At 32.2% G+C, this 14197-nt stretch overlaps 1 protein-coding gene across 1 annotated transcript; it reads right to left on the reverse strand.

Annotated features, from left to right (window-relative positions):
- Positions 1-4385: 4385 nt before the first annotated feature.
- LOC139520742 (cilia- and flagella-associated protein 53-like) lies at positions 4386-14168 on the reverse strand. The gene is made up of 7 exons (XM_071313662.1): positions 13989-14168; positions 12871-13100; positions 9593-9766; positions 8912-9134; positions 8402-8701; positions 6858-7074; positions 4386-4715 (listed from the first exon to the last, which is right to left on the reverse strand). Exons 1-7 carry the CDS (start codon positions 14055-14057, stop codon positions 4387-4389), a joined length of 1542 nt encoding a protein of 513 aa, XP_071169763.1. The 5' UTR covers positions 14058-14168; the 3' UTR covers position 4386.
- Between the last annotated feature and the right edge of the window lie 29 nt (positions 14169-14197).

Consider the following 14197-nt stretch of genomic DNA (forward strand, 5'->3'; position numbering starts at 1 on the left):
TTGTAACACAATGACAACTGGTGAATCCTCCAAAACCTTTGAAAGGATAAGAAACAGTTCAATTAACAGTTAAAACAATTTGCATGAAAATAAGCTTTCATAGGACTTTGATACTTAGTAGTTTTTGTGGAGCCTGCAACTTTTGTGGCAAAAAGCTCGAAATAGGGATAGTGATCTGGGTGTGGCAACAGCAAACTTCTTAAAAGCTGTATATTTTAGAAGATGGAACACAGGGATGCTTCATACTTTGTATATAGATGCCTCATGAAGTTTCCAGCTATCATATGTTCATTGTCCTTCACTTCATTTTCATGGTGTAGTGACTACTTGAAAATAAAGTAAATGTTTTTTGTAAGGTTAATTTCTCTCTTATTATGAGTGATAGGATAACTATATTTGGTATGTGCATAACTTGCAAGGTCATCATGCCTGTCAGACAGTTTTTAATTGACCTCCACCTCATTCCATGGATCAGTGAACCAGGTCAAGTTTTGATGGTCAAGTCAATATCTCAGATACTATAAGCAATAGGTCTAGTATATTCAGTGTATAGCAGGACTGTAAGGTGTACATGTCCAACTGGTAGGTGTCATCTGACCTTGATCTCATTTTCATGATTCAGTGGTCAAAGTTAAGTTTTTGAGTTTTGTTCTTTTTTTCAAATACTATATATGCAATAGGACAACTATATTTTGTGTATGGAAATATTTTATGATGTACATGTAAGTCTTGAAGGTTTTATTTGACCTTGACCTCATTTCATGGTTCATTGCACAGTTTTAAGTATTTGTGTTTTGGTCTGTTTTTCTAAAACTGTGAGCAAAAGGTCAACTATATTTGTTGTATGGAAGAATTGTAAGCGGTACATGTCTGCCTTGCATGGTTTATCTAACCTTGAACTCATTTTTATATTTCATGTCAATGTTTAATTTTCTTGGTTTCTTTTGTTTCTTAGAAACTATAAGCTATAGGTCAACTTTATTGAGTGTATTGAATGATTGGAAGGTGTACATGTATTTCTTGTTTGGTTTATATGACCTTGACCTCATTTTCTTGGATCATGTTAAGTTTCTGTGATAGTTGTAGTAAAGCTTTATATAGGAGTATCAATTTAGTATCAATGATTAGTTTAAAAAATGCAAGACATTTCAGCGTGTGCACTCTTGTGTTTCTCAACATATGTAGCTGAGTGAGCCTGACTATACTGAATTATGATTTTGAATTCCTTAGCGATTTTTAACAATGACACCTTGCAAACTCATCTTCACCAAGACTATAAGCCAGAAATCTTTATACTTTGAGGACAATAATGCTTTTATGTGTAGTTTAGTAGACTGAACCATTTATGGTTTGACGATTCTAATTGGAGTTTTATAGCATTGTCTGTATTTGTCTTGTATGCGACAAAGGTGAGACCTAATCCAGCACACTTTGCACAAAAAATTATATTTCAGAGGGTAGAAGACTTATCAAAAACTTAACATTGACAAAATAAATCATGAAAATGAGGTCATAGTCCAATTATACATGCCAGACAGACATGTACAACTTACAATCATACCATACACCAAATAAACTTTACCTATTGTTCATGAAGTCATGGTCAGATGAATTCTACCAACTGACTTGTTCTCCATACAATCATTCCAGTTGACCAACTGTGTATAGTATCTGAGAAATGGAACTCATCACATAACTTTCACCTTGATGACTGATCCATGAAATTAGATTAAGGTAGGGTGAACCCTGAATGATGGAATATTAGAGGTTGCAACAAATTCATATACTGTGGTTTCATTTCTTTTCATGGATATTTGAATTCATGGTTTTTCCTAAGTCTGCATACAAGCCAATACATGTATAAATTTTGTACTTCCTAGAACATTGAATTAGTGGTTCATATGTAACGACAAATATTGGTATCCCATAAATATTAATAAATACACAGTACCAAATATGATTCCTATTACTCATAAAAATAATAAATTAACCTGACAAAAAAACTATCACCAAGAAAATGAAGTGAAGAACAATGCACATAGGACAGACAGAATCTTTGTAACATAAGGAATCTGCATTCATTGTCTTCTACCTTCTGAATTATACGTCTCAATACAAAAAGTACACACAGCTGTTCCTTGATATATAGCAGTATCTGTTTTGCATGCTGCTTCTTGTGGCAGGCTAGACAAAAAACTATTTTTTTTTAAATGTGACTACCTGGTATTGTGGGTAGCAGGATAACTTAAGTCCATATCACAGATACTGTGAGCAGTAATAAATCAAACTATATTTGGTGCAATGATTGTGATGTTAACCAGTCTGTCTGGCAGGTTTCTTTTGACCTTGACCTCATTTCATGGTTCATTGATCTATGTTTATTTTCTTTTAATTTTAGGCTGTTTCTAGAGGGTCATTCTCATTGTTAATTGGTCAATGTTAAGTTTTTGTAGTTAGGTCCCTTTTTCATATACTTTATATAAAATGACAACTATTATTAGGTATATGGAATAATTGAGAAGTGGACATGTTTGTCTGGCAGGGTTCATCTGACCTCTGATTAAGGTTAGGACTCTAAAAATAAAACTGATCTAGCTTTATTTTGGTGTTCTGTTACTCCTTTGGTTGATGCTCCCTGATGTTTTAATAATTGATCTCTCAATTATTTGGTCATTAGTGTACCTAAGAACAGATATAAAAGTGTTTCTGCATATTGACATTGGTATTATACATTTATCAATCTTTAGTTTTGTGATAGAATTATGTCAACTGTTTTGTTGGTGTTTTTGATTTTTTTCTTTTGCAAATGGAGTAGCTGTTGTCTGCTCTATGGTCGGGTTGTTGTCGCTTTGACACATTCCCCATTTCCTTCCCAATTTTATTGTCTGTTAGTCTTAATCTTATGACTTCTGGATGCCTCATTGATATCTTATCTCCCTTTATTTACTGTGGATTTGCTATTATTTCTGGGGTATAATTGTTATCCTAATGGATTGTATGCAAATTTGTCAAACCCATTAATTTAAATCAAGCACAATGTGATGAAAAATTGTTTTTTCAATTCACGAAAAATAGTGGTTTTACTGAATGCAGATGAACCCACAGAATAATACTTCACAACAATACATGTGCTGAGAAGTAATTGTTTGTCAATTAATGATAAGCCAAAATACTTCAAAGTGATTATTTATATTACAGTAAGTTTTCTGTACATTTTAAATACATATTTATACAATGTACATAAGTTTTTTTTACAATGTTAGATAGTGCTAAGAACCAATTTTCTTCATCATCCCAAAAGTCATACAAATGTAAATAAAATTCCACAAAGAAATGTGAACTTTCAAGCAAATCATACTTTTACTGAAGACAATTTACATCTATTCTGAATGTTTGGTTAAAATAATTACAAGACCATATATAATAACAGTTGAAAGTCAAGCACAAATTAATCTGATAAAATTTGCTTCATATTGCATCACAGCCTTTTTCCATGTTTCTCATAATGACTGAGGTAGATTTCATATATTTTCATATTTTGAAATACTTAGTATGCAAATGTCTTACTGTCAGCAGATTTGGCTGAAAAAAGTAATTCATTGAATAAGCAGCAACAATTCACTGAATTGTATTATCATTTACATATGAACATTGGATTGATGTAGTTCTTGGTTAAAGTACTAAGAAAATATCACAGATAAAAAATATATATAACATGTATTAAATAACAAATAAACGACCATGCATAATTATGATCTTTTAAAAGATGAAATGCACATCTAAATTGAGCTCTATGGTTCATCACAAGATGAATTACAAAATTCCACCAATATCCTAATCAATACAGAAATAGTACAAAGTTTAATACACATTATTAGAATTTAAAAAGCTGAACTTTTATTCTGATAACTAAGTAATTTATGCAAATTTAAAAATTGAAATCATATTATATCTTGTAGATTTTTTTTTCTGAAAAACTGTGACCTAAATGTTCATTAAAAGGTCATCATTTAAACATATAAAATAAATAGTCAATTATCCAGAAATGAAGAGTTACCTCCCATAACCACTTGTCACTTCATAAAATTACTTTAAACTTTGTATACTGCTTCTTTTAACTTGCTCTATCAGTAACATTTTTTTTTTTTTTTTATAATTTTCTATTTGAGGGGAAAACTTCTAGCATAATACTTGTTTATATGCATAATTTTGACTTCACTATTCATTCAACCAGAAATTCTACTGTATGGCTTAAATCAAATTTATTTCATTAAAAGATCTGTTCTTAAATATTACTCATTTGCAGATTTGTGACTTATTCAATACTGAATTTTAATTCAAAACAAAGTAAAAAAAAGTTTGATTCAGCCATTTTTTTCCTTCTATTTAGCGATGAGCACTACGTTGCATCATTGCCCGTCTCATTGGATGTGGTCGATCAACTTCAGGATTATCAAGACAAGTTTTAAGTCTCTGTTGATATTCAAATTCAGCCTGCATTCCCAATCTATATTCTGCTTCATCTCTTTCAAAATCTTGTTGTTTAAGTCTGTGATTATAGTCTATTTGGCCAGATAAATCATTTTGGTACTGTTGATTTTTGTGCCAATTTTTCTCCATTTGTTCATATTCATATTTTTTGTTTTCTTCGATTGTCCTTAATAATTCTACTTTTTCTCTTTCAGCTACTGCTTGTTTTTTCTCATTTTCCATCACTGAAATTGAAATCAAATAATTACTAATAAACCATAATTAAACTACAGAGATACATCAAAATCACCAAAAAACTGAATAATCTAACCTTTGTCTGACATTTGGCATAAAAATTACCCCTGCAGAAAATGTTGTATTTTGAAGAGGTTTTTTTAGTTAATCTTCGTCGAGAATGTTCAGACTTTGAGAAAAAAGCTCAAAATTACATTTTAATCATTGTTATGCAATGTTCAAATCAAACCTAATTTTAGCTGTTGTTCTGACTGATTTCCAAATCTTTTGTGTGTTTATATTTAGATACATATTTAATGCACCTCACTATACAGTCATGGGTAATTACTCTTTAAATTTCATTTTGGTCTAAAACAAAGTCACAGATGGATTACCTTAGGCCGTGTTCACACCAAACTCCATGTACAGTAAACATGTTTACAATTAGTTTAATGTACTGGCCATTGGTTTCACATTGAATTTGTTCACATCTATACACCTTGTTTAGTTACCTGTACATAAGATTTGTTCACACTTATAAACTCTATGTCATTTAAATGCTCATTACGTAGAACCGAATGCAAAGTTTTCGGACATATTTTCTAGTAGTAAGGGAACGATCATTTGACTTCAAATCGGGGGAGGAGGGGGGGGGGGGGGGGGGGGGGGGGGGAGCGGTATTTCGAACCCCAATTGGATAAAAAAAAAAAATCTGGTCCTACAGATGATTAAAAAAAAATCTGAATAAAAAAGAGTTTCTCCATACAATATAGTGTTAAATGTTGAAAAAAAAAATTGATCACCATCATCGAAAAAAAACCCAACTGAATATTACGTTTGCGCGGGAAAATTTCTGACTTTCTGACTCAGATAAATAAACAAAATACCCCCCTTTTTAAAGTTAAGTGGTTACTTTTTTATGAAAGACATTTTGATGATTTGCAGTAGTTTAATGATACTAAAGATGTCTCGATTAAGCTTGAGAAAACGTAGGCTGCAGCAGTGTGTTTACAGACAAAGAAGAAGGATTGATATTTTAGGGATCACTACATTTCTATCTTTTCTGTTTGTTTCAAATGGTATTTCTTCTCCAAGGAGTATTTGGCAAAGGGAGGGGATAACGTTTTTTTTTGTTTAGTTTTAAGTGTTATTTTACGGATCCGAGATACTAGACAAACAATACATTTACCTCACACTTTTTAAGTAACGCATTTATAAGTGAATCGTTATTTGAGTTTAGTTTAAACATATTTATTTATAGTGGAATTGGGAAACAAGTTTTGCAACTTATATTAATCCCTTTCCACTTTGCGGGTGCGAGTGCTGCCTTGTAGCGGCATTAACCTGCTCTTTTTCGAAATCTACAAGGGTGTCTTTAACGTGCAAGAGATATGGCTCTCTCTTAACACGGGTCGGCCATTTATCGTCCCCTTCCGACGGACTATCATCGTTTCCTCGAGACCATACTCGCAAATGGTGTCAAGGGAGAGCCGAAAATTCAGTTCCTGAAATTTTCATCCCAGACGAGAATCGAACCAGGAACCTTTATGTTAGTAGTCCGATGCACTACACCATGGCTCTCTTATTTAAGTGAAGACCAGTGGCAAATATTTCTGTGTAAGTCAAGTCGATTCGGCAAAAAACCTTAATTTTGAAATGAATTATGTGTCCGGCATGATGCTGCTTTGAGTCTTGATAAGGGCTTAATAAAGCTACATTAAGTTTGTTTAAAAAAAAAATATCTATCAAGTTTAGACAAATATTTTTGTAAAGAACTTTTAATAATAACTGTTATAAATATCAATTTTATTCAAAAATCGTTTCTTCTTTAAATATGCATGGTGTAACTAATGTTTTAAATGCCTAGTTTTGTGTACACTTAATCTACACAAGGCCTACATCGAGTATCGACTGCATGTAGACAAAACATGATCTACACTACGTGTAAACATTGCGTTTTATCAATGGGAACGTAATTTTGTTTAGTTTACGTGTGAGTTACACTTACACAACACCGAGTTTGGGTCAATGTGAACACGGCCTTAGTCATTAAAATTAAGTGTTTTTTACACAGAGTAATTAGGAAACTTTAATAACTTCATGACCATGTACAAGTATTGCTACTACACATGCAAATATAATTGTTATCTTACATCTCTCTTGTAACTGTATAGCACGTCCCCGCAGTACATCAGCTAATAACTTTTTACGAGCCTCTCTTTCAAGTCTCCATTGGTTCAAACGTTTCTGCCACATCTTTTCTACCTCCTCATGAATCAATCGCTCTAGTTCAATCTCTTTTACAATTTCTTCCTCCTTAAGCTGTCGGAGATATTCACGGTATCTTCTATCTTCCTCTCGCATTTCTTTCTGTTTTAATTAAAAATAATGATAATGTAAGTTTAAGTGAAATAGCCATTTTCCTCCTGCATTATGACTTACTGATAAAAAAAAAACAACATTGGCTGATTATATTATGGGTTATATAATCGGCAAAGTTTAAACAAATACACTTTTTCTTAACCTGTTAAATTTCCATTCCAATAATGTGATAAAAAGCAAACAACAAATTTGTTTTAATGGCCAAAAAAATTTAAAGTAAAAATGTAATGCTGGAGAAAATAATTCATTAAATATGATAATTTTATCTTGAATTAAAAAATTAAACTGTTATCACAGAGATATGTCTCGCCTTTTTGTAATTTTGATTATGCAAATGTTGAAATCAAAATAGCAATACTTTAACATCTTACACAAGTTATGAAAATATTCAAAGTTAATGAACCATGACTGAGTTACATGTAATCTCCATGTAAATGAGATGTGCCAATGCTTATACAACTGCATACCAAATACCATCATGACCATTGACCTATCATAAGTTGTTCCCAAATCTAAATACAACATTAACTAGTAAACTATAGAAAAGTTTCAAAGTCAATAAGAGGGGGTTGGGCTATATTATCTCCATGGAAACAATACTTGCAAATGCCAATAAATTTGAATACCAAATATCATTGACTCGACATTAGCAGTTCATCTTAAACTGATCTAATCACAAACTAATACATGTAAACTAAGATAAGTTTCAAAGTCATTAGACTGTGACTGAGGGGTGGGGCCAAATATTCTCCATGGAAATGAGATGTGCCAATGCTTATACAACTAAATACCAATTAACATCGGCCTACCACTAATGGTTCTCCTTGATTTGACCTAATCACAAACTAATACATTAGGTACATGTATGTAAAAAAAAGTTTCAAAGTCAATAAACCATAACTAAGAGGGCGGAGCTAAATTATCTCCATCATGGAAATGAGGTATGCCGATGCTAACACAACTGCATACCAAATATCATTTACCTACCACTTGTGGTTCCCCATAAACTGACCAAATCACAAACTAATACATGTAAAATAAGCAAAAGTTTCGAAGTCAATAGACCATAACTGAAGGGGCAGGGCCATATAATCTCCATGGAATGGAGATGTGCCAATGCTTATATAACTGCATACCAAATATGATTGATCTACCACTTGTGGTTCACCATAAACTAGACCTAATCACAAACTAATACATTGTTGACGCCGCCGCCAAAACAGTGTACCTATGTCTTGCTTTTTGACTCCGTCAGGCGAGACAAAAAAATGTAACAAATTTTTTTACAGCCTGCATATTCTGTAAAATGAAATACCTTTTTCTGTAGTTGTTCTAATGCCTCATTTCTAGACTCCTCTAATAACTGTTCAAGTATCTTCAAATCAAATGCTAATTGTTCTTGCTCTAATTTGGCCTTCTTTTTCATCTTGAGTTGTAGAGACATATCTAACATATCTCTTGTCTCATTTTGTAGACGGACCTTATCTTCCCATGCTCTCTGTTCCTCAATCTTACGCAGCATTTCTTGCTCAAGAAGAAGTTGTCTTTCTTCTTGTTTGAGACGTTTTTCTTCTTCTTTCTTTTCTTCCAAAGCTGCCATTTGTAATCTAAGCACCTATATAATGAATATTATTAGTTCAGTTAAAAGGCATTTAACTACAGCCACTAGAGAAAAGTGACATTTTAACTAAAAAGTAACATTGTGTCTTGGGTTACAGATATTTTTAGCTGCAATCAAATTTTTCTTAATTATAATCACATTGACTCAAGTCACCACGGTTAAACTTATCACATGTTTATGATGTTCATAATTGTCAATCATTACCTTAAGTACTTCTTGATTTCTTTCGTATGTTGCCTTAGCATCCCTCTCCTCTCTGGCAGCTTTAGCAAGTCTATCTTCTTCCCACAATTTGGCATACATATCATCCTCAACTCTCTTGGCGTGGTTTAATTCATCCTTCACTCTTAGTTGTTCTAATCTTTCCACGCACACTTCATCCTGTTGACGTTTAGATAATGTGGATCTAAGCTCTTCACATTGATCTCTGGAAAAAACAATTATTTAAAAATAAAAAGCTGAAGTTTGTAGAAATGTAGTAAAAAAAAATAGACATTTAATATAATGTCAATTAAAACTACACATGTATATTTCATGTTTCAACTTCTGAAGTGTAGTGAAGGTTTAAATCATATACTAATAAAACATGTAGTGTTAATAAGACATTTTATTTCCAATTTATTTTTTACATGGTCTATTATTATGTAATTAAAAAAAAAATCTGGTTAAGCAATTTAAATGGGTTATTTCTGAATTCTTTACATTTATCTTTCTCATTCTTCATGAAAATATAACACTGAAAGTCTAATCTAAGATTTCAGTAAATGTTTAGCAGAACATTCAACTTGGTTGTAATTTTCATACAGCTTGGACTGAGTAAACATGTGTAAGATGAAAATGCAAATCAGCAGTGTTGTTAAGTTCCCATAAAGTAGTTAAATTTACCTGAACTGTTGGTCATATTTCTCCTGTACATATTGAAGTCTTTCATCCTCTCTTCTGTCTTTAAGGAACTTGGCTCTTTCTCTCATTTTTGCCTGTCTTTCCAGCACAGTTTCTTCCTTTGCATCCATTTCTCTAAGATACATTTGTTCCTCTTGTCTTAACAAACTTCTCAGTCTGAAATAATTGAAGATGGTAATTTAAAATAAAGACCAATGAAATACCTAGCAATCTAATGTTCATAAAAGGTATAATTTGGACTACATATATGTTGTTTTACACATAAGCAGTTAGGTCAACAACTCAATGCATTTCTGAAGAAACAGCAAAAAATTTAAACAATATTAAGCAGTTTGAAATAATTTTCTTCTCATTTTATTTTAACATCTTCTCTAAAATTAGGTAACCACATTACTACTAGTCTAGATTCCAAAAGATATTTGAATAACATGGAAAATGTTAGTCAGCTAATATCTGTGGTGAAGCTAGTTTATTATCCTATAAACTTTGATAAAAAAAACAAAAAAAACCCAAAAAAACCCACACAAATGTTGGTATCCTTCATGGTTCTCACTAAGGAGTTAATGAAATTAGGCGACTTGTCTCAAGAACAAAGAACGGTAAATCGTGTGGAATTGATCATATCCCTTATGAAGTATTGAAGACAGAAAACGTGATCGCCGTCCTAAATTCTATGTTTCAACTAGTTTTCGACACGAGCATTGTACCATCATTATGGCACCAGGCCATTATCTGTCCGATACTTAAAGACAAATCATCAGATAAACGCATTCCACTACACTATCGAGGAATCAGTTTGTTGTCGTGTGTTTCGAAGCTGTACAGTGGATTTATAAACAATAGAGTGTCTTCATACCTGGAGGACAATGATTTACTTTCTGAGGAACAAAACGGCTTTCGTAAAAATCGTTCATGTGAGGATCATATATTCACCCTTAACAGCATAATAAAAAACAATCCTAATGTTATTGCCTCATTTTAAGTCATTTATTGATCTAAAAAAGGCTTTTGATTTCGTAGATCGTGATATGTTGCTGTACAAACTGTTGCTTAATAATATTGATGGGAAAATATATAACTCTATTAAAAGTTTATATGTGCAAACAACCGCAAGTATTCGATTAAACAATAAAATGTCCGATTGGTTTTTATGTAACTCTGGTGTAAAACAAGGTGATAATTTATCTCCGACATTATTTTCTGTTTTTATTGATGATCTTGTAGATGAAATCAACCAACTTGGACTTGGTATTAATATTGGAGAATCGAAATTGTCTTTACTTTTATATGCGGACGATATTGTCTTGATGGCCGAGAATGAATATGATATGCAAAAGATGCTAGATAAATTACATGATTGGTGTAAAAAATGGAGAGTCTTAATTAATACAGACAAGTCAAAAGTCGTTCACTTTAGAGCATCTCGCAAAAAAACGGAGCGTATTTCAGTTCAGAATCGGAGGGAACATCTTGCAAATTACAGACAAATATAAATACCTTGGAGTTATTTTTAACGAGAAAAAAGATTATACATCGAATGCTGAAAATCTTTCTGCAGCTGGTGGAAGAGCACTCGGAGCTATTATATCGAAGATACACAGTTTAAAAGAATTTGGTATAAAGACTTATGAAAAACTGTATGTCTCTTGTATTGTACCTATACTCGACTACTGTTCTTCAGTGTGGGGTTTTAAAGACTTAAATTGTGTCCACACTGTTCAAAACAAGGCCATAAGATACTTTTTGGGAGTTCACAAGTTTGCTCCAAAGCTGGCTATCAACGGAGATGTTGGATGGTTACCTTCGAAAGAACGTCGCTGGTGTAATATGGTTAGATATTGGAACCGATTGATGGATATGGACAATAGTAGACTTTGTAAAAGGGTGTTCCTATGGGACTACGAATTATCTACGAACAATTGGTCAACTAGTGTAAGATCAATAATGTCTTTAGTTGGTATGGATGATAACTTTCAACAAATGCTAAAATGTGATGTTACTAGCGTCAGAAACAATCTTATGGATATATGTGCAACAAAATGGCATACGAACTTATCTAACTTTCCGAAACTTCGTACATATAGAACTTTTAAATCTACATATTCAACAGAAACATATGTTAAACAAAATTTAAAACGTAGAGAAAGACCGGTACTGGCCCAGTTTAGATGTGGCATTCTTCCGCTAAGATTAGAAACAGGACATTTTGTTGGTGAGCCAGAATACCAACGGATATGTAGAATGTGCGATTCCGGACATGTTGAAAATGAACTACACTTTCTGATTGAATGCCAATTTTACAATGGACTACGTAATAAATTATTCTCTGGACTTAGTGAAACCGTATTAAATTTGAATAACAGTGAAAAGTTAAATTTATTATTGTCAGAATATCCTCGAAAAACAGCTCAATACTTAGAACATTCATTAACAAAACGCAGACAACACTTATATTTAAATAATTAACATGTATATATAATTCCTGAGACAATCTGAATTAATACTATAGTATCTATATTTGAAGTGACTTATAGGTCCATTGGGCCGGGTGTAATTTAATTGAAATATTTCAATATTGTACATAATTTGTTATACACAATGTCACTATAATAAACATATTTGTATTGTATTTGTATTGTATTGTATAAAGGTGAGTCATTATAACCATAGTGAGTCCAACAGTGAGAAGATGGAATTTTATTGCTATTTCATTTATTATGTCTGTCCCATGACAAAAAAGTGTTAGGATACAACATCAAATTTAGAGTTTTTTAAACTTTTGTCATAAAATAATGATATTTGTGCTTAATTGATCTATGCAACATTGCACAATTCTAATGCATCTTTTGGCTCACCAGATTTGAAAATGGTAAGTCCAAACAAATTTTCATGAGTCCATGCATGACTAACAGACTCTTCTTAGTGAGAACCCTGCTACTTTATATAACTGTACCAAAAATGATGTTTATGACATCACTGGGATGCCAATAATATTGACAATTATAATATGCAATTTTGTGTTGCTGTCTGACTGGTAAAGTTAAACTAATGTCTTAATTGGTAAAGTTAAACTAATGTCTTAATTGGTAAAGTTAAACTAATATCTTAATTGGTAAAGTTAAACTAATGTCTTAATTGGTAAAGTTAAACTAATGTCTTAATTGGTAAAGTTAAACTAATGTCTTAATTGGTAAAGTTAAACTAATGTCTTAATTGGTAAAGTTAAACTAATGTCTTAATTGGTAAAGTTTCAAACATACTTGTCTCTTCTGTCTTCAACAGAGAAATGATTAGCCTGGATAAGACCTTCCACTCTTCTTCTAGTTGCATTTAGTTTTAGTTTTCTGTCTGTTGTTCTTTCCCATTCATTTTTTATGTCATTGAATTCCATGTTTTCCATATTCTTTGAGTACGATGCTAATTTGTCTTCTTTTTTCCTTCTTTCTAAAATTAAATACTCTGGTGGCCTTTTGTTTGGAGGTCTTGCCATCTGCAAATAAAAATCAAAATGTCAATTTTAATGAAAAAAAATAAAAAAAATTAAATAGTTTGCAATGGATATATCTAGTAATTGTTCTCTGTACATGTGTTCTTGTGCAACATCATTTCTAAGAGAATGCAGGACAACTCAGCCTGGAGACATGTCGGACAGAGTACACTTTAGGGTACAAGTTTAATCGGCACCTGGTCAAATCAGCACCTAATTATAGTCAAATCAGCACCTAATTATAGTCAAATCAGCACCTATTCAAAGTAAAATTGGCATCTGATCTATAAGATAACTCAGATCGTCTAATACATGTAGGACAACAGTCACAAAGTATTAAACAAATGTTCAAAAAGGATTTGAACTAAATTATTATAAATTATTAAACGATATATTTTACATGGCAACATCATTTTGCCTTGTTCCTGAATTTACCAACATAATTAAAATAAATACTGTATTACAATACACCTTATCGCTATTTCCGGCTGACCCGTCCGCTTGAACTTTTGACGTCAACAACAATCACTTTTCCATTGTGGCGTCAGACATTTTGTTTTATGACGTCAAAATTTTACGGGAACCTGTGTGATTTCCAGCAATGGCGGACAAATAGCGATAAGGTGTATGTATGTGAATACAAATTATTTTTTTGTACATGTAGACATCCTATATAGACAATCCGAGCTGTCGTTATTTATATACTTTCAAAATTGGCTTCAAAACATTCAACAGACACATACATGTTTCGCTTCAATCCAAGTTGTCTTAGTGAATACAAAAATATTGTTTAGTTTGGTGACAGAACGTAAAAGACAAATTAAAACGGCTTGAACAATCACAAATAAAAACTGCAAGATCAACTGTTTATTATTGTAAATATATACTCACAATTGCAACTGACGATGGCGTAGGACCCGTAAATTCACGAGTCCTTCGAACATGTTTTGTAATCATCATTTTGAATGGTTTATCTGCAACGTTATTGACACAAATAAAGAAGTTATAGAGCTGGTTTGTCTACAATCATGGCCACAGTATTTACGTTTCCAGGAAGTGACGTCCCCAACAACATTAAAAAATGATATTCCAATCCCGAT

Source organism: Mytilus edulis, chromosome 4, assembly GCF_963676685.1.
Source record: "Mytilus edulis chromosome 4, xbMytEdul2.2, whole genome shotgun sequence".
NCBI classification, from domain to species: Eukaryota; Metazoa; Mollusca; class Bivalvia; order Mytilida; family Mytilidae; genus Mytilus; species Mytilus edulis.

Bases quoted from the DNA above. Each gene is read 5' to 3' on its own strand.
- LOC139520742 (XM_071313662.1), bottom strand. From the start codon at position 14,057: ATGATGATTACAAAACATGTTCGAAGGACTCGTGAATTTACGGGTCCT. The intron at 8,702-8,911 runs GTAATGATTGAC...TTCATTATATAG, and splicing joins GAAATCAAGAAGTACTTAAG to GTGCTTAGATTACAAATGGC. The intron at 4,716-6,857 runs GTAAGATAACAA...TTTCAATTTCAG, and splicing joins TATACAGTTACAAGAGAGAT to TGATGGAAAATGAGAAAAAA.